The sequence below is a fragment of the Parus major genome, chromosome 19, assembly GCF_001522545.3.
Source record: "Parus major isolate Abel chromosome 19, Parus_major1.1, whole genome shotgun sequence".
Taxonomy (NCBI): Eukaryota; Metazoa; Chordata; class Aves; order Passeriformes; family Paridae; genus Parus; species Parus major.
In genome coordinates, this window is record NC_031787.1 from 3,153,926 (window position 1) to 3,173,855 (window position 19,930).

The window sequence follows — 19,930 nt, forward strand, 5'->3', positions numbered from 1 at the left end:
GGCTGCTCTAACAGTCTCCAGCTGCAGAGAGCCCCAGAATGTCCCTGTTTATAAGGAGATACAAGTTCCTCCTGCTGCTTTATGAGAATATGGAGGCAATCCCTTAAAAAATATATGAGGGTTGTGTTTTACCACCCTTCAGTCCCATTTCATTCACAGTGTGTTTCATTGAGAGCTGATGCTGGAAGGAAACCAGGGTCTGGGTGAGTCCTGCCTGGCCAGGCAGCAGAGGAAGGAAGGTGCCCAGGAGCTGCTGAGCCCAGGGGTTGTTGATCAGAGCTCTCTTTTGTGTCACAATCATGGAATCACCTTTCATAAATAATGTTGAGTCAAATGTCAGGATGGGTGGATTTGTGGGAGTAACTCTGTCATTGTAATAATGTGCCATTTAACTGGAATGTTTTGTAACCCAAATCTTTATCCCTGACTTACCTCCAGCAGAAATTAAACCCTGGTTGTTTGCAGTCCATCCTCTGCCCCTCTCAGTGGATGTGCAGTTGATTTTGTTGATCACCTTAAAAACAAAAGGCTCTGTAACTGTTAATGCCTTCACTGCTGTTTGATGCTCATTTCCCAATTTCATCTTACTCCCAAGCTGTGATGGGTTTTGACATGGTCAAATAAAACTCAAATTAATTGGATTACACACTTCACTGGGGTACCTTTCCTCCTGAACATGAAGAGTCTCAGTTGTTTTGTTTCAGGGCTGTGAGGAGGGGGAAGATGAATTGGTTTAGAAAGAGCAGACAAATAAATACCTGTTTGCATTCAGGCTTTAGGCACAAAATGTGGTCCTTAGAGGGATCTGGGTTGGATCTCGTGCTGTCCTGCTGCCAGGAAGGAATTGCAGAGGTATCCTGTCATCCTTGGCAGGCAAAGCCATTGCACAGTTTTCCCTGGGAGCTGCTTTCAAACAACTGGCTTGGAAGTTCTCTCTGTCATTGCCAACACTCCAGAAGCTGGGAAGGCTTTGCAATGTGTCTGCTAAAATTTCTGGAGAGTTCACCTTCTGACCTTTGGGCTGGTCTCTGCAGAGTAAGCAAACACCCTTCTGACCTTCCTGGTGTCACTTGACATTTGCAGTGAGACATTCCCAGCCTTTTCCTGCACAGGGTTCCCCTGAATTTTACTGTGATGAGTTACAGGGATGGGTGGAAGGAAACATGAGTAAGCTTGAGGTCATGGGCAGGAGGAGGTGGACATTATTCCTGCATGGCAACCTCCAGCTGTGGAAAATGTGGGATTTTCAGAGGGTTTGCCATCCTGGTGACCAGGAGCCAACATTTTCATCCAGGTTAAACAGGAAATTTCTTGCTCCTACAGCAGAGGGTCAGTGGACTGTAAGCTTGGTGGCACCAGGGTGTGAGGTTCCCTTGCTTGTTTTGTGGCCTTGTTGTCTTGGTTGTTCATTGAATTTTTGCCCCAGATTTCCACAACTGTCCTAAAGTGTTGTAGGGTGCTGAAATAAAAGGTGTTGCCATACAGGTACCTCCCCAGACTGCAGGTGTGCCACAGGACAGCTGTAGAGGGAACAGGGTTGTTGGATATGGTTTTGGATTTACAGTAAATACTGATGGTTGCTTTATTGGCTCCAGGCTGAGGGAAGGTGTGGACAGCTACAGGCTGCTGGGTTTTATTCTTTACTGGAGAGAACTAAGATGTGCAAAAGCACAAAACTCCTCCAATTCCTGCTGCTGGCTTCCCTGCTCCACTCCCATTTCTCTCCATTTCCCAGAGCTCAGTGAACCTGCCCAGTTGAACACCTAAAATAATCCTAAACAGCAGGAAAGTTTCCTGAGCACATGGAGGGGGCAGAGCACACCCATCCCTGGGCTCTGCCATCCTCACACCTCAGGGCACCCCCAGAGCACCTGGCCAGGTGAGCTGGCTGTGCTGGGGGCTGTGCAGGACCCTGGTGCCAGGCAGGACAGAGCCCCCCAGCCCTGCTGCATGTGCCAGGCAGCCAGCAGCCAGCTGGGACCTGGAGATGGAGGATTCGGGGTCAGTCATTCCAAGGCAGGATTATACAGGTGGATAAAACACCAAGGTTTTTTGGGAGAAAGGACAGCTTGCCTGGGGTTCTCAGGGGTGAGATGAGCAGCTGTGCAGGACGAGGGTCACAGCTCTTTGAGAGCAAAGGGCGAGAGCTCCAGGAGCCCAGACTGAGCATCCTGCAGCACTGCCGGCCCCTGGCCAGCAACGGGCGCCAGAGGATTTTGGAAAGAGATCCCGGCCGGGCTCGACACTGACTCTGCTCTGTGCCGCAGATGGAGAACCCCAGCTGGCCTCCACCGTCATCGACACCATCATGGCTGGACTGCCCGGACCCAGGGGAGCCCCGGGACCCGCGGGGCCACCAGGTGACACCCAGGGCTGGGCTGGGAGGATGGGGAGGATGGGGAGGATGGGCAGAGCCTTCCTCATGGAGTGGGTGCTCAGTGGGTGCCTGCAGGGGAGGGAAGTGGTCCTTACTGGAAGGATGACAAGAAGTAACTGGGCTTTTTATCTATTGACGTTTCACCTTTGGCAGGACTCATCTTGAGAAAGGGGCTAATTAAAAGCTGTCTTTAAGAGTGGGTTATCCACTGATTCCTTCCTGAGAGCAGAGTTGTTCTCCCCCTGCTGCAAACCTGTCCTGATCTCCACCAAGCAGGGTCTGGTCTGACGCTCTGTGATGTCAGTGAAGACTTTGGAGCCAGTTTGAGCTATTCCAGATTTTCACCAGTATAACTGCAATCAGAATCTGGGATGAAAATTCAGTGACAAGCCTTCTTTCTCTATGTGCTGATGGGTGGCTTAAATGATAATATTCCTGCAAACATCAGCACTTCCCTGTATGATGCATATTTAGGAGTGAACTCCCATTAGTTGCAGAAAAGGCTTCTCCTTTCATTATGAGGGCCTTTCATTTATCCTTCAATTCCTTTATTCTTTGACTTAAGCATTTGTATGGTGCATTAATGATTGAGGCTGATTCAGCTGTACTTTGTGTATAATGTCCACATTGTTTCATCTCAAGGGTTGTGACAACTAAAGCAGAGAGGAGTATTGCTAAGTTCAGGCTAAGCAAATATCCTGTCTCCCATCTGCAGGTAGAATTTAACAGCTACTGTTGAGATATAATTATTTTTTCAAAAGGAATGAATCTGTTAAGTGACTGTGTGAGACAAGTTGACCTGTTTAGATGGTGTTTAACTCATCCTGGAAGCAGCACTCCCGTGGTACAGATTTTAAATTAATTTATTGCCACTGGAGTGAGTGAAGACCAAGAGACAGCTTTGTTTTGCCTCACTCAGCCTCTCCTGTCTCTATCTCCTTCATGTTCATCCTCAGCTTTCTGACACCCCAGAGGAACCAAGTGCAGCTCCCCTGGGGCTTCCCTTGCCACCTGAGATTGTTTCAGGAGCATCACCTGCAGTGTCTTGCTCTCAAGCAGCTGATCCATGGATCTCAAAAGTTTTCTCAGAAGTTGCATTTTTAAGGAATGGAAATGTGGACATTACTGACATTTTTCCTTCCTCTTTTCACCATTTTTTCCCTCCCAGAGCTCCAACATCTCCCCTAGGGCATGGGGGTGTATTGTGTCAGGATGTGGGTGTCCAGTAATCCAGTGTTTGGTGAAGGGTTCTCACTCACTGAGAGACTCAGCAGAACACAAAAGGAAGTAAATGCCTTGGAATTTAGGGTTCTTCCTTCTAAGCCTCCTTAAAATTGTCTTCAATTATTATTCCCACCAGGACCACCAGGTGCTTCAGGACCCAAAGGGCCCCCAGGACCCATTGGAGCCCCTGGATCACAAGTAAGGTGCTTTGGTGCTTTGGGGTGAAGGGCAGAGAGGGGTCAGGGGTGAAACATCATCTCACTGCACAAGGAGGGAGAATAATCTTAGGTTTGCTGGTTTGCTCCCCGTGAAATTCTGTGATTTAATTCCTTTTTCTCATTCTGGGTTGTGCTGAGAGGTTGAAATGGTTGTGTTTTCTAGAATTTCCCTTAATCATAACAACACACTGTGCTGCTGCTGTGTCAAAACATTTCACTGTGGCCTGAGTTGATGCAAAGGATCTGACATGGGCTTTACTAACACAGTGATAGAAGAACACTGCATTTCCTGTGGAACACATGAAAAGAACAAAAAATGCATCAATGGGAATTCACCAATTCACCAGAGTGAACATGTTAAGCCTACTTTTTCAGATATAGCACTTTCTATTCAAGAGAAACATCACAAATTCCCATCAGTTTGATTATTTATGGATACAAACATTGTGCAGGGGGGAGATAATAATGGAGTGGGAAAAACTCATTCCAAAGAATTTATGGTAGAAGAAGAGCACATGGATGGAAAAAGCTGGTTAAATGGAAAGAAGTGAAATCATGAATAGGAAACTGCCAAACTACTCCAAATTGTGGCTGACTGATACAAAGGGACTCAGTTTTGGGAAGAACCTTGCTTAATGTTCTTCATCCCTTTATAAAGGGATGTAACTCAGATCTGAGAAGAGGAGGTTTGGAACTGAAAATAGAGAAGATTTTTCCTATGTGTTTATTAACCACTTTGAAGAAGCAATGGACAACAGGTTAGGGAAAGTTTGCCAGTGTAGCAGAATCCTTTCAATTAGGGAATGCTCTGGAGAACACTGAGAAACTCCAGATTGATACAAGCTCAGTGAGAGATTTGGCAGCCAAATGACAGATGCAGTTTAACATCATTAAATATAAGGTAATTCACAATTCATAAGTAGATTCTGTAGCTGAGTCTGGCTTTTTGACACGCAGCACACACTTCAAATCTTTTATTTTTGCAAGGTGGAATTCAGTGTTCTTGAGCATCACCACACACTGCTGAGAGCTGTCAGGAGCAGAGGATGCTCATGGACACCTGGGCTTTGTTCATGCTGCATGTTTGACACAGGGCCTGCTCTGTGCCCTACCTCATTTGGCAGCCCCAGGGAACCTCCTAAACCAGGCCTGGGTCTCTGAATCCTTGGTGGGGAGCTCAGCTGAGCTGCTGGGGCTGGCTGCAGGCAGGGAGCAACGTGCTGCTGGTGGGCATTGCTGGCTCCCAGCTGAAACTGGGACAGGGCTCCTCGTTTGCACCCTTAAATCACATGTGTGCAGCCTCCTTGGGCCACTTCACATGCACTGAGCTCCTCACAGCAATGCTCATTTCTCTGGGCCAAGAAAAGCCATTTCTCTGGGTGCTGATGTGAGGATTTGGCCTGGAGGGGAGCTCCAGACTCTTTTGCAGCCTCCAAGACAACGTGCAAGTCACTTGAGGTGGAAAAAAAGCATCTTGTAGGTGGCTGTAGGAAGAGGGGGAGCTGACAGGCTGAATATAAACAAACAATATTGTTCTCTCTTGGTCTGGTTAATAACTGTGGCTTCTCTGGGTGGATAAGTTAAGAATTTGGATCAATTTCTGCATAGCAGTTCAATTAGTAGAAATCTGGAGACTGCACCCTTCTTAGCTGTTGGTGACTGCTTTATAGATTTGTTCAACCCAGGGAGTTAAATTATTAGCAGAGATTGGGCTTAATTTGAAAATTGTTTATTAGGGTGAGTGAATAGCTTCAAAATAATTTCCACTACACAATCCAATTAATTTTCAGGTATGTGTGCTTGCTCCTGCCACCCACTGAGGCAATTAAGAAGTGGGGGGAAGCAGTGGGGATTTTTAAGTTAAACATACTACCTGTGTATGAATTTCTTCTTGGTAACTGAGAACAAGAACTGTCCTGTCATACTGACCCTGAAAAAATGTTACATCAGGGGCCTGCAGTGCATTAAAAGACCCAAACAGAGGGATCTGCATAAAGTCCAGGGCTCAGGATATCTGTAAACAGAGCTCCTGTTGTATTTGCTTGAGGGAAAAAGAGAATCCAGCCCCATTGCTTGATGGGTGTATGAGGTTTTCAGGAGCTGAGGATCACTGGGAAATGTGTTCACTACACCTAAACAAAGGTTGCACAGTAGGAATTAATTCCTTCTCATTCTGTATCTCTCCTAGGGCTTGCCAGGATCTCCAGGACAACCTGGACCAAAAGGATCCAAAGGAGACCGAGGAGAGAGAGTAAGAGTTTATATGCACAGAGAGATTCCCACAGCATTGGGGGAGTGAGGCCTCAGGAATTATGTACAACACAGGTCTCACAGATGCAGGGGGGCTACAGCCACCACCAGCTTTAAATGCAAAGTTTCTGGGGTTTCTGCAAGAACCAAGATGAGGGATTCCTGTACAGAGAAAGGGTTGAATTCCTTGCAAAGTCAGATGTTCCCTAAAGAGATTCAGGTAGCAAAGGCATGGTGTATAAAGGCTGTAGAGACCAACTTTCTTTCACCAGCCAAAGCTGTTTAGTGTGGAGTGTTTTGAGAGGTCTAACTGAACTCTTCCTTCTCTGGCACTAAAAACTCACCAGACTTTTCCTAAACCAAAGTTATTCCCCAGGTCAAATGATTTTCTTAACATATTTGGAATACTGTTCTTAATGTTTATGTGCCTTAGTGGTCTGTCCAGTGCTAATAACTAAACTTAGCACAAAAAAGCTGTTTGAATGTTATTTTCAAACTGGTGAAGTTTAGGATCTACCAGAGAAATATCTAGCAAGGGTATAAATGTGTCAGATTCCCAGTCCAGCATTCAAGCATTGGGAAGGGTCTGAAAGTGGCATTTGGGCCTTTGGCTGCTTCTGTTCAGCTTAATTGCCAGCAGGTCATGGTCTTTGAAATCTCTGGGTGAGTCAGGGAGCACAGAATCATCCTGGAGTGGGGTAGGTGGAAGAGGATCATTCAGCCCTTAGGTCTGTGAAATGCTCTGTGGAGAATCACTGAGACCCCAGTGTGGAGAGAGTCAAAGGAGGGGAGAAAGACAAGGAGGAAAACTTTGTTTGGTGCCTCTAAAGTGATGGATGTTTGCAGTGGAGGCCACAGCTGTGGGACACAAATTCCCTTTTCTCCCAAGGGCCGTTTTACCCTTTGTGTGGATGGAGGTGAGCGGGGCTGTAGGTGACGTGATTCCCCCGTGACAGAACCTCCCCTGCATTCCTGCTCCCCCTTCCAACCCAGCAGACAACAGGGGTGCCTGAAAGAGCCAAGACACACAAATGCAGATCAGTGAACTCCAATGTGCTGACTTCTCAAACTCATGGCAATAACCAGCAAGAAACTGCTCCTCTGTCCAGGCTCTGTGCAAGGGGAGCAGGCCCAGGTGCTTTCACCCCTCCTGAGGGATCAGATATCTGAGGGTGGGGCACATCTGCCCTTTGAAATCTCTGTCATATTTTAGTTTTGGGTGCTTGGTCCTGTTCTTATGTAAGAAATCACTTGCACTTCCCTGAAAGACAGAGGGACTGTTGGTGGTTTTTTGTAACACTTTCCTTGTGCAGCTCAGCCAGTTTGGGCATGACTTGGCTTTACAAATTGATTGCAGACTGCTGGAGTTCTGGGACTAGAATTCAAGATTCTGATAGCAAAACCTTAACTGGTGAGGTGGATGCACAGATTACCAACTACATCTCATTGCCATTCAGTCTTTATTTCTGCTAAAAAAAATTAGAAGGGCACGGTATGTGGCAAAGTGTCCCATTTCCATCCAGGAAATGATAAAACTCTTCCTCAATGATTCATTTAACATTTTCCTGTAGTTTGTGGTAGATCATATTATGTACATTAATGTACCATATTACTACTACACTTATTTTGAAACAAAATCTTGTTGCATTGTGTCCATTCACCCCTTAGAATTTGGTTTTGTTCCCTCCTTGCTGGAGGTTACAATTTAGAATTGTAACTCTCCTCTTAGGTTTGGGACAAATGAGATTTTCAAATATCAAAATGTCTTGATAAATAGAATAAAGCCCCTGTATTTCCTGTCCATCCTCTGTTAGTGTGGAAAGGGAAGCTGACAGCTTTTTCTGTCAGAATTTCTGTAGGATGCTCTGTGTGCTTTTCTGTCTTTTGTGAGCACAGCTTTGGATGCTGGTTTTGACAATGACGTGCTGCAATTTTGGGTTTGGTGGATACAAATGAGGGCTGGAGCACAGGAGCTGTGCAGCTGCAAAGAAAAGCAGAGGAGGGGGTTCACAACATCTACTGAGATTTGAGGAAATGTTATTATGCATTCTCCCTGCTTAATCTCGACGAGAGCAGATGTGGAAGGGACCTGAAGCAGTCAGAGCACAGCCCCTGGATGGCTCAGCTCTGTGTGCTGCTCACGCTCAGCCCCTGCTCATCCCAAACACTGCCAGGCAGGGAGGCTCCACAGCATCTCCAGGCAGACTTCAGAGCAACAGCCAGGGAGGCCTGGGATAAAAGATATTGCCAACATCCAGCCTAAATATCCTTTGATCCCCTTTAAGCTGATAACATCCTTTCTGTTCCTCCTGGACATGGAGCACAGCCTGTTTATGTCTGTTCAGTGTGTTGTTGTGCTCCTCTCTGTGATTTTTCCTCTTGCCTGTGCTTTTTCATGAGCTTTGCTCCTTCCAGTGCAGAATCCAAGTATTTCCCTTTGAAGATACTGGGAGCACCTGACAGACTGGGCCTTTCTCCCAGAGCTCTCCCTGTCCACAGGGGCCTTTTCCTCTTGCTGGAGAGGCATTCCATAGAAATTCCTCCATGGGAATGTTCTGTAGGTGCTTCTTGGTTTTATACAAATTTGATGGACACAAACCCAGCAGCTCTCCCTTTCTACTGCAGAAATCTGCTACCATATATGTAGTTATTTTTGGGGGAAAAAAGGATGTGTTTGTTTCTATGTGTGTCTATGGGAGAAGAGCCAGGGGAGAAATATGTGGCTGTTTTATTAATGGATTTTTATAAATGCTTTTACATTTTGCCTCTTCTTCCCAAGCTTCTGCTTTCTCACTAAATAACCTATAACTGCTCTCCTGGTCAGGGATTCTGCCCTGCCTCAGGTGCTCCAGGGTGGGAAACCAGCACCATGCAGGAAAACAGGGGAAAAAAAGATGTTCAGTTTAACATAATTCCATTCTGCCCCAAACCAACAAGTACTAGTTCAAACTGTTTCTGTAATAACAAAAAACAAAAAAAACAACCCAAAAAGAACAAAAGCCTCTCACTGAGAACAATGTGAAAATTAGCACAGCAGGAGAAAGAAACAAACCATCCAAAATATTGTACCTGTGTTTTGATCAGTAGCTGTGGGGTGTGTGTGGAGCAGGAGCAGATTAAATCAGTGCTCAGTGGGAGTCCTGGGCTCTGTTCTGGCTGGGGCAGCAGCGGCCCATCACTTCTACCAGAGAGAAGAATGCAGTGTCTTTGTAAGGAACAAATCTCCAGCCAAATTCCTTCCTGGTATAATGTAACTGACTGCTGGAAAGTTCAAAAAACCTGCTAATCGTCTTACAGAGAGGGCACTGAGCTCAGGAGCTCCGTATCCAACCCAGCTCCTCCAGAGTCTGATGGGATTTGGAGCTGATACTTGACAGAAAACCATAACCCCCTTTTGCTGTCTCTAAGTGATAATGTCAAGGGAGAGGAATTTTTTTTCACATTATCCCAAGTGTAAGGTTTTTTTCATTAAGCCATCTTAATTCCACTAGTAAAAATTACACTGTGTTCTTGTCAAGTGGCAAAGTATCTCCTAATGACACTGCCTTTATTTCCAACAGGGGCAAGCAGGTCTGCCTGGAGAGAGGGGCATTAAGGGATTTCCTGTAAGTGCTGCACTCGTGGCTGGGTGCCAGGCTCAGGTGGGCTTGGTGCCTGGCACTGTAGGTGCCCCTGGCTGGCCTGGAGCTGCCTCAGCTCTGCTGGCTCCAGCTCAGACATTTGTTGCTCAGACACCCTCACCTTAACGAATCCCTGTGCAAATGAAGCATCCCCTGGTGTAAAGCACAGTGCTGATGTGACCTGGAGGGCATCAGCCCAGCACAGGAGCTGAGCTTTGCCTGCAGATCCCTCTGGCCAGTGCTGGGCACACTCAGCTCTCCCTGGGCCCCAGGAGTTCCTGGCACTGTCAGAGCCCAAAGGTGGGCACAGTTAAACAGCTCAAAGTCCATCAGCTGCTCTCAGCTCCCTCCTGCACCTTGGTCAGCAAAGCTGAGCTGGAAACCCTGTAATGAGATTAAGAGATGTCTCCAAATGATTTTTTTGGCGGTATCTGAACAGATGCACAGAGGAGATGTCTGCACTAGCACATATGGCCAGTGGAAACAAACCAATGGTGATGAAGGTTGGCTGACAGAGATCTAGTGGAGAAAATTGGGGGATTTTTGGATGGCAGCTTCCAGAGAGGTGCCAGAGCCTCTGGGAGGGTTCTCATCTCTCTACCTTGGTTCCACTTCATCATTTCATACAATTCACAAAACCTCTTTTTTGGTCCTTCCTCCCATCCTCACCTCTGCTTTACAAATATCTCAGGGAAGTCCAACAAATTTGAGGAGCCCGAGCCTTTCCATTCTTATTTTAGATTGTTAATTTTGTTTTATGTTTAGCTTAGGGTGGTTTCATCTCTCCCTGTCATCTGCTCTTTGGAAAGTGCATGAACTTCCTGGCTGGGGGGAAACATGAGACCAGTGTTCACAGCACTTCTTTGTTCAAGAAAAGCTTAATGAGCATCTTCAGAGGCAGAAAGTGATGTGGCTAATTAATGAAAACAGAATGGAGGATTTTTCTGTTCTAAACCAAGATGAAAACATGCATGTTTGGGGGAAAGGAGCAATTTATCTGTGGTTTAGCATACAATGTTGTTCATTGAGAGCACAATGAAATGTCTGTGGCCTTGCTGGGGCCCTGGCCATGGCAGGTGGCCACTCCTGGACAAGTCCATTTGTGTTAGAAGTGGTGGTGACCTCCTGGGAAGCTGACAGGAGCCAGGGCAAAGCTCAGCAGAGCACTTTGGCCCTTGGCATGAAGTGCCAGTCCATGTGTTTTCTGCTGGTGAAATACTTCTTTAATTTGCTCCTTTGGTGGGGAGGGATCCAAGGGGTCCTGGAAGGGTCCTCAGCCACATGTAACCAAGTTTCCCTTTCTTGGTTTTAGGGTGAACCAGGCAAGAAGGGTGAGGAAGGTGACAAAGGTGCTGATGTAAGGATGTGTTTCTACTGTTTTACTTTCCTTTTTATCACTTTGCTGTCCTTCAACCATATTCCCTTTGACAGGTGGCTTGGGGGGGGGCAGAGGGTGAGTTCACAGTTAAAAAAGTGGGTTTGAATTTAATGTGTGCCAGAAATCCTGTTCTGTGAGGTTTCTTTGACCAGGTTGTCACCATGTTCTTAGGTTGTTCTGTCACATGGAGCTGGTTGGGAATTGCTGCCCTACTGTCCCTCCCACTTGCTGAGGGACAGACTCCCAGAAGAGATCAAACTGCGTGTGCAGAGCTTTGGAGTTCTCACATCTCTGCTCTCAATCCCTGAAATAATTCCCAACATCTCTTTGGCCCTTCAAGCCCACACCTAAGGTGACAAGCACATCAAACTCCAGCCTGAGTATACATGAGGAGCTCTTTGAATAGGGATTTCTCCTGCACTCCTACTTAGGTCATCTCCTCTTTTACATCTTTTCATTTTTAAACATCCACACTGCAGGATTTGGTTCTATGAAAGCAATGTTATAGACAAAAAGCCTGTTCTACAACACATTCCAACGTTAGTTTTGTTTTCTTTCTTGCAGGGGGAAGGTGTCCAACAGCTTCGAGAGGCTCTGAAGATTTTAGCTGAGAGGGTATTAATCCTTGAGCACATGATAGGAATTCATGGTAAGCACTGCTAAGGTTTTCTTCTCTAGGGAGCCAGGGGCTCTGTTCAGGCTTGCTGGTTAAACTCCATCCCAGTTTCCTGAGCTCTCTGGTGTCTCTTCAAGCCACGTTTTCAAAACTAGGTACCATGACTTAGAGGTGCTTGAGTTCCACCAGCTGCACTACTTCCTCTGGCTTTCCAGTAGCAGGTGAAATGACCCTTACAGTGATTTTTGTTACAGTTCAGGCAGCCAAGTCACGAGCAGCAGCTCAAGCCATGTGGCACAGATCATCCACCAGCTTCCCACAGAGCTGCTTGTTCAAGTCTTTAGGCCAGATCATTTAATCCTGTTAACAGCATCTTCCAAGTGACTTGAACACCACTGAGGCCCTTGCCAAAGCCCAGACAGCACTGCCATGTCACCCTGAAAATCAGTGATCCCTGAACATTTTGTGATCATAACTTACATGAAACCTATTTTCACAGTCAGATTTAAAGGAAGTCCCACACATTCTACATTGATAGATTTTTGTGATCTCTTGAGGCTGTTGCCTTTCCCATCACTGGTACAGTGGGTACATCATCCCTTAAAGAATGTCCTCTTCCCTTAACCACAGTGTGGTGTTGGTTATTGTCACAGGATTTGGTTATGGTCAGACTGCTCCTTTTGGTGTAGCTGAGGATCAATTTTCTCCCCTTTCAGAAACACGAGGCAAAATGTTTGGCTGTGCCATCCCAGCCTGTGAGAAGCAAATCTGTTCCTTGGCACTCACCAAGTCCCAGAGCACTTTTCTGTCCTTGACACCTGGAACCTCATTGTGAGCCCACCTCACACCTCCCTCAGATCCTTTTATTGGGATGTGGCCTTTGGATATTGATTTAAGCTGTGGAAATACTAAACATCCAAAATGCCCAGCAGTCCTGACAATGCCTCACTACACAGTGATGATGCACTTCAGACAGCACCTTGGGATCCCAGCCCTGTCTGGAGCCAGCAGGGCTGGGATGGAATTGTTGCTGGACCCTTCCAGTGCCAGGGCATGGCTGGCCTGGCCTGGAGCCTGCTGTGCTCTGCTTGGTGGCCTCGTGCTCTTTCAGGCCCCAAGTGCTGTTTCCAAAATCAACAGGCAGCAACAGCGTAAGATTTTTGGGAAACCCTGAATCACAACAGCATGATTCAACCACACTCACCCTGACCTTACCTCTGCACTAATCCTGCTTCTCTTCACATTCTCATTCCAAGGGTACAAAAAGAGGTTTTTATGCTGCTTTTCTTTGAGCTGGTGGAGGTACCAGGGAGATGCCCACCCAATTTCCTAAGCAGCCGTCCATGCCTGCTGGGATGATCTGCAGGGAGAAGGGAAAGGGGGATTCCCTGGAAGAGTCCATAAGAACAGGGCATTTACAGGACCCAGGGCCTGGGCCTCCTTTGGCTTTTATGTTGTACCTTCATTTATAGTGGTATTAAGCAAAAAGTCAGCTCTTTAGGAATCTTCTGTAGACCCTGGGGCTGGGGTTCACACAGCCTTGCCCCAGCAGAACTGCTTGATTTAGCAGTTTTTCACATTCTGTTTGGAAATACAGCAGCAACAAGGCCTGTGCTGCTGTTATTTTGAAACAGTCATTTCAGCAAACCATTTGTATTGATCTGTTACTGCTTGGGATGGAGATGAGTTATTTAAACCCATGTGTACTTCTATACCAGTGTAACTGCATCAGCAAAAATGGATGGTTTTTAATTGTGCACTGTGGTTAGGTCGTATTTAAGCACCTATATTTTATGACTTTATGGGTTTTTTTGTCCCATAAGTATTGACAACTGTATTCTCACTCTGTGCCTTAGAAATAGTTCCATTCTTTCACTTCACACATATTTTAGGCCCTACAAAAATACTGTTTAGAAAGGGAACTTGGAAAGTAAGTATTTTCCTAGTGCAGTTATGTTCATCTTTGGGTATATGGTTAAAAAAGCCCCAACAAACATAGAGAAAAAGACATTAAATAACAAACAATATTTTTCTTGAGCACAGACCTCCCTGGGCTGAAAGGCAGCACAGAATTTTAAATCACCCGGCACCAACTGTCTGGTCATGTTCCCAGTGTAGGTGTTAAGGATTTGACCACAGGTCCTGGGTTAGCCCAGCTTTAAAATCCCACTCAGAAATGCCAATCCCATGCTCTCATTTTCCCAAGAAACTTCCCACTGAGTGTGGTTTCCAAAACCACAACCACCCAAGCAACAAAGCAAAACATCCCAGCAAACAAACTTCTCTGCACTGGGAGGGCAGCTGGAGCTGACCTGGCCTGGAAGCCGCAGAGAGCAGCAGCAGGACACAGCAAATTCCAAATTGTTTGGCAGGGTTTGGTGCCAGCAGACAGAGCCCAAATCCTCTGGCAGCCAAAAGCTCACTGGAAACAGAAATGCTGCCTCGTGGGATCCAGCTGAGGCTGGCACGTTGGGCTCCTGGCAGGGAAACACAAACATCCAGCTCTGGAGGCAGAAGGAAGAAGAAATTGGGGCATTGGAAATGATGAGGCAGATCAAGTCACCAGCATCTGCTGCTGAAGAGTGGCCCAGAGCAGTGAATATTGAATTTGTTTAGCTGAGGGAGGAGCAGGAGGTTGTTACCTGGAGACACTGTGGGAGCAGGGACAGCCACCACCCATTCCCAGCTGATTTGGCTGCAGCACAGGGTGGGTCAATCCTTCCATTCCATCCTTTCAGTGCCTCCAAATGTCCTTTACTAGGAGTGAAATGATACTTAAACCCTAAGAGCATCACTGCCCACTGCCCACCAGCTGATCCTGCAGTACCAGGAGTCTCTGGGCAGTGCTGAGCAGCTGCTGCAGCCCATGTAAATTTATAATTAATAAAAGAACAACAGTTTAGAAATGAAACTACAAAGGAGAGCAGGCCCTGCTGTAGGAGCACTTACCCCAGAGAATTCAGGCAGAGCAGAGGGAAAACATCTAATGCAGGAGCAGAGTGATGGCAGCAAAGCTGTATCTCCAGTGCTGCTTCCTGCATGGAGAGCAAGCAGGAGGGAGCACACTGCTCCCAGAGGAGGAACACTCCGAGGGGCCCATGAGTCTTCCTCAGCCTCCCCTTTTAAATAGTGCTCTCCCGTGACTTTCTCTCCTTACAGACTCTTTGTCTTCCATTGAGCCAGGCTCTGGACAGGATGTGATCCCGGGCTCCCCCCTGAGAACCAGCATCAAGATCAAGCGAGGAGGACCCCGGCAGCCCCAGGCCCAACAGATCCTCTCTTCACTGCTGGATGACGGTGAAGGCAGAAGGAGAAGCCACCGGATGAAGTAGGAGCATCTCCGTGTCCTCCCTGCCTGTTCTCCAGTTAAAGATACAGTACCCAGTGCTTTACTGCACCCTGCAGATGAAGTGGGTGAGAGGCTGCAGTGTTGGTGGCTCAATACCGAGCTCTGATTGCAGGGAATAACTTATCCATAGCTCAGAGAGGGTTTTGGGAATGTTCTCCTGGATTTTGTTGTTTTGCCTTTGGAATAGCAGTTGTCAGGTGTCTCAGAGGCTGCCTGCACAAATGGCATCTCCTGGCTGTGCCTCGAGGGTTTAACCCTGCCTTTGACAGTCACTCAGTAAAGCTCTGCTTAACTGGCCAAGATTATCCTCATCCCACCCAGACCCAAAGCCCAGCCTCAGCCTTGTCCATTGCTGTAGTTGGAGGCCTCTGCTTTTATTTCCTGTGTTGGTGTCACACTGACTTCCAGGTGCAACTTCCACAGGCCATGAAAGCACGACCTACAAGGATTTATTTTAAACAAAGAACAAATCAGAATACGAAGTACATTTAAAAGTATGACTGAAAATTCAGATGGCTCTCTGGACTTCAGCAACAAAATCCTGGCTTTTTATGTTGCTAATTGCATGTGAATGACATTATTTCTATTTGTGGTTGGCTAAAAAAGGACTTCTGATGCAAATGTTCATGGCAACATTGGCTTTCTGTCTATCTTCTGGGAGTTTAGAATGTTTCTGTGAAAACACAGAGCAGTTTGCATGAGATATGATGGAATTGTGCAAGAATTTTCCCATACTGTGTTCAGCTTGTGCATACATCCAGAGATAATTAATTTAAGTGGTGGCAGTAACTATTCACAGAAAAGGATATTTTGCAATAGTTTCTTAATCCTACAGCAATCAGGAAAAATGTTTTCACTGTGTTTTGTTTTAATCTTGTGAGTAAATCCTCGCCATTTGGATCTGGAGATAGTGCAGTAGCAAACCACAGCCTAGGGAATTAGAGACTTGTCAAGAGCTTATTTGTACTGGGAGTTAAATACAGAGTCATTTTACTTTTTGCAATAACTCATTATTTTAGGGGAAGTGCCAGCTTCCAGGTTAAAGAAGTGGAACCTGCCCTTCAGTGACAAATGAATCACTCCACCTGCTGTGCTAACCAGGTTGGACAAGTTGATGTCATTCATGTAGACAGTGATTTTTGTTAGAAGGGGAAGATTAATCAACTAAACTTACTGGACTATTTTTTACTTTTTAGTTCTTTTTATTCTTTTAATTACTTTTAATTCCCAGTTTTCAAATCCAGCCCAGGACAAAAGTGAGCAAACTGAGTTGTGTTGTTGCCCCTCTGGTTCCAGGAGGACACAGCTGTGTGAGCAGGCTGGGCTGCACTGCTGCAGGCTTCTGTCAGAGGCTTTCCAAGGAAAATACTCTACAGTCCCTGTGTTCAGCACCCCAAGTGATCTTCCCAAGGCAAAGCCTGCTGGAAATGAGGCTAAAAATGGAGGAGCTCTGCCAACCCAGCATTAGCCACACCTTAAATTGATTGTCCATATACATTGTAAACATGGCAGTGCTGCCAAGAGACACATCCAACCCCAATCCTTCCTCTGAAGAGCCTGGCATCAAAATGAGCAGGTTACAGGCTCCTGCAGGATGGCTGAATCCACCATGCCTTCCCTTGGCCCAGCTCTTTAGGAATCCAGCAATCCCCAGCTAGGTTAAATGGCATAAGCTGATGCTGAGCAAGCACCAGGACTTTGCTTTTACTGCTGTGCAGCTGAATAACAACCCCTGTGCTGGAGGCAGCAGGGATGCAAGTCCCTGCCCTGCTTTTGCATCCTCCCCCTGCTTGGCCAGTGCCAGTGGTGGGGCTGGTTCAGCACAGCCCACCTGGTTCAGGTTGTGCTTCTCAATGATTGAGTTTTCCACAGGACATTTGCAGAGCTTTGCAGGAGTCTGGGGAGCTGCCTGGCTGCACTCTGAGTTACAGCTGGAGTGTGGTGTAGAGAATCAAGAAAATGAGTAAAACTCAAGTCCAGCAGGTTCCTGAGCTCCAGGAGCCGTCCTGTATTTGCAATCCTTTTGGGAGAAGGAGATAAAGACTCTCTGAGTGCATCTTAGTTTCACACCCAGCACTAACTCTAAACCCAGCATTAACTCTAACGGTGTCTGTGGTGCTGTAAGAGCTCATGTCCCTCCTTCCACTACTGGCAGGACAAGAGCTTTGCTTGTGGCCAGCCAAGCAAGCTGCAGCCATGGGAACATCCTTGGGATAATCATTCCATCTAAGAATTAAATGTCAAAAAAAAGGACGTTTCCTCATTTACAGGCTGATTCCTGTGCAGGAGTTGAGAAGTACTTGGTTACCTCTGTGGTGAAGTGGGACTATCTTGGTCTAGAGCATCACATGGACATTCCAAGACCTCACTGGTGGCTTCCAGGAGCTAAAATCAGGGTTGAAGAGTGAGGAGAAATCTCAGTTCAGTCTAAACTCATGCACTGGGCAGGCTGGTGCCAGCTGTAGTCGAGTCCACAGGAACAATCTGTCCTCATGGCAGCCTTGGGAACCAAACCCAACCAAAGCAATCTTTAAAAAGGGAAATGTGGAAATTCAGTTTCAGTGGTCCTGTAGCTACAGGGTTGAATTTGGGGAAGAGGGAATACAATGAGGCAATTTTTACTTCCCTGACATTTCAGAGGCTTCGTACTGAACTGAAAGAGAAATCTTTCCTCAAGTTTGTCTTCTGAATTCAAAGCTATTGCATGAGCTCGGTGCTTTAGTCACTCACATTGCTGAGGCATTCATGCTGACAAGGATGTGGAATTTTATATTATTTAAAACAAAATACTGACAAGATGAAAGGAAGATTTAATGGAAGTTGTTTGCAATTAATCCTGCCAACTCAATTGTCAAAAGGCTGTTTAGGTTTGGGTTGAGACCACTTTAATTATTGATAATATGAGCTATGTAACATTTTCTCCTTGCTTTGTTGAGCTCCATCTCTCTGCTGAGGTACTGTATCTCTAAATGGGGGACAGCAGGATTATACCAGATGGACTTTCTCTCTCTGCTGGGGTTTCATTCCTCTCCACTCACACAGGGCTGGACCACACTTGTGTCTCCCCAGTTTAATTACATTTAAAGGTGAGCACAGCCTCACACACTGACATTAACGATATTCATGGCCAAACAAACCACTCCAACCACATTTTCCATCATAGACAGGATCCTGAGGTTCATTTCAGCCAGGGCATATAATGCTTCTTGCCATGTCTATGTAACTTAGGGGATTTATTTTCAATGCGTGCTCATTTAGAAATATATTTTAATTGAAATGTTCAGTGCTTTATCTTATATACATACTGTGCAATACCATAGTGTGTTCTTTTCCTTTTTTGTTTTTTTTTCTGAGACTTTTTTTTTAAATTCTTGATGTTTGTTTGAGCTCCAGTGTGTTTTTGACTTGGATCAGCTCTGGTAGTAGTAGTAGTGTTTTCCTTGCCCTGAGCTAACCAGAAGCAGCACATTGCACAACCAAAACCCTTTGCAAGTCATGCACCCTCATGTTCACCAGCAACCTGGAACTCCTGGGAGGAAGGAAATGCTCCTCTCCAGAGGGTCTAATTTGCACTTACTGTAAGGAATTGATAGCAACCCAGGGAAATAGGAATAAACTAGAGAGAAGAGCCCTCACCTGCTCCCACCAAACTCCACCATCATTTTGTCATCAGCTTCCAAAGGAACAGGCATTAAAAAGCAGATTCAGGCCTGGAGCAGCACGTGTTGGTGCTGAGTGGGCTCTGTTGTCATGTGGGACCCTGAGCACTGGGACAAAGCTTCTAAGGACAATCAGCTTCTGGAATTCCTTTGCCTACAATGATTGGAAACCCATCCTCCTCCACATTTACAGCTTCTGTCTGACTCAAGATAACATTCCACTGGGGGTATAGGGGTTAAACTACTCAGAGTCTCTCTGATTTCTTGGTTTCCTGTGAAACCAGGGATTGAAAGGTGCTATAATTGTTCACAAGGCACATTCCCAGCCACAGAAGGAAATGGTAACTTCTTCACCAGTTATTTTACACAATACCTTTTTTATTTATATCAATGTGTTTCATATGTGTGCCAACAGTCCTGGCTTCTTTCCTGAGGATTAGCTTTACAACCATTTGGTCTTTTATAGGGCAGCCATAGGCAGTATCTTGCAATCAATGTGTAATTTCTTAACTTAGAGCAAGAATAAATCTCGTCTGACAGGATGAACTCATTTATGGCAGGCATTAATGTTTGTTGTAAACACAACCTGTTTGTTCCACCTCTTGCATGGTTACTTATCTGTTTTCATATTGCTATGTTATTGTTCAAAATATCTATTTCTCTTTATTTGCTATGGGGTTTGTTACTGTATATGGAATGTTTTGTATTCAGCATTTTCTTATGGAGCAGAGTGGGAACAGTATTCAAGGACCCACAAATACCAAAGACCTTTCATGTAATGCACTGAGAAATAAACTTACTGTAAATGAATATCATGTCAGGTGTCTTCTATTTACAAAGTTCAGAGCAAGTTTAAGCAAACTGCAGCCTGAAATCAGGGCAGCTGCTTCTCCTTCCTGACATCTCAGCCTTGTCTTTAGGAAATCTCCTTTGCAGGGCTCTCAGAAACAAGATGTGAATACAGGCCCTGCTTCTGGGTACCTGCTGTGGGCTGGAGGGGCAAAAATGGCCTAAAAGCAGAGCTGAACTTCCCTGCCCACAGTGGGAGTGACTCCTCTGCAAGTGTTGGATGGAGAGGTCTGTCTCCAGGACACACAGAGTCACCTCTGCATTCCCAGCCACCAGATCAAGCACAGGGGCTCACCCCAAACCCCATGGGCACATCCCAAACACAAGGGCTCACCCCAAACCCCATGGGCACATCCCAAACACAGGGATTCACCCTGCCCTCCTAGGGAG

At 46.1% G+C, this 19,930-nt stretch overlaps 1 protein-coding gene across 10 annotated transcripts in view; it reads left to right on the forward strand.

The window, feature by feature from the left end:
* Positions 1 to 19,501, forward strand: part of COL26A1 (collagen type XXVI alpha 1 chain) — a 168,943-nt gene extending 149,442 nt beyond the window's left edge. For 7 of the 10 annotated variants that reach the window (XM_033518891.1, XM_033518889.1, XM_033518890.1 and 4 more), the window contains 8 exons: positions 2,268 to 2,360; positions 3,738 to 3,799; positions 6,008 to 6,070; positions 9,630 to 9,674; positions 11,002 to 11,046; positions 11,632 to 11,716; positions 14,843 to 15,011; positions 16,052 to 19,501. In XM_033518891.1, the coding sequence (XP_033374782.1) occupies positions 2,268 to 2,360; positions 3,738 to 3,799; positions 6,008 to 6,070; positions 9,630 to 9,674; positions 11,002 to 11,046; positions 11,632 to 11,716; positions 14,843 to 15,011; positions 16,052 to 16,100 (611 nt within the window). In that variant the 3' untranslated portion in view covers positions 16,101 to 19,501. Of the gene's footprint in view, positions 1 to 2,267; positions 2,361 to 3,737; positions 3,800 to 6,007; positions 6,071 to 9,629; positions 9,675 to 11,001; positions 11,047 to 11,631; positions 11,717 to 14,842 lie in introns of all 10 variants that reach the window. The other 3 variants (XM_033518885.1, XM_015646409.3, XM_033518887.1) reach the window with 3 other exon arrangements.
* The last annotated feature ends 429 nt before the right edge of the window (positions 19,502 to 19,930 follow it).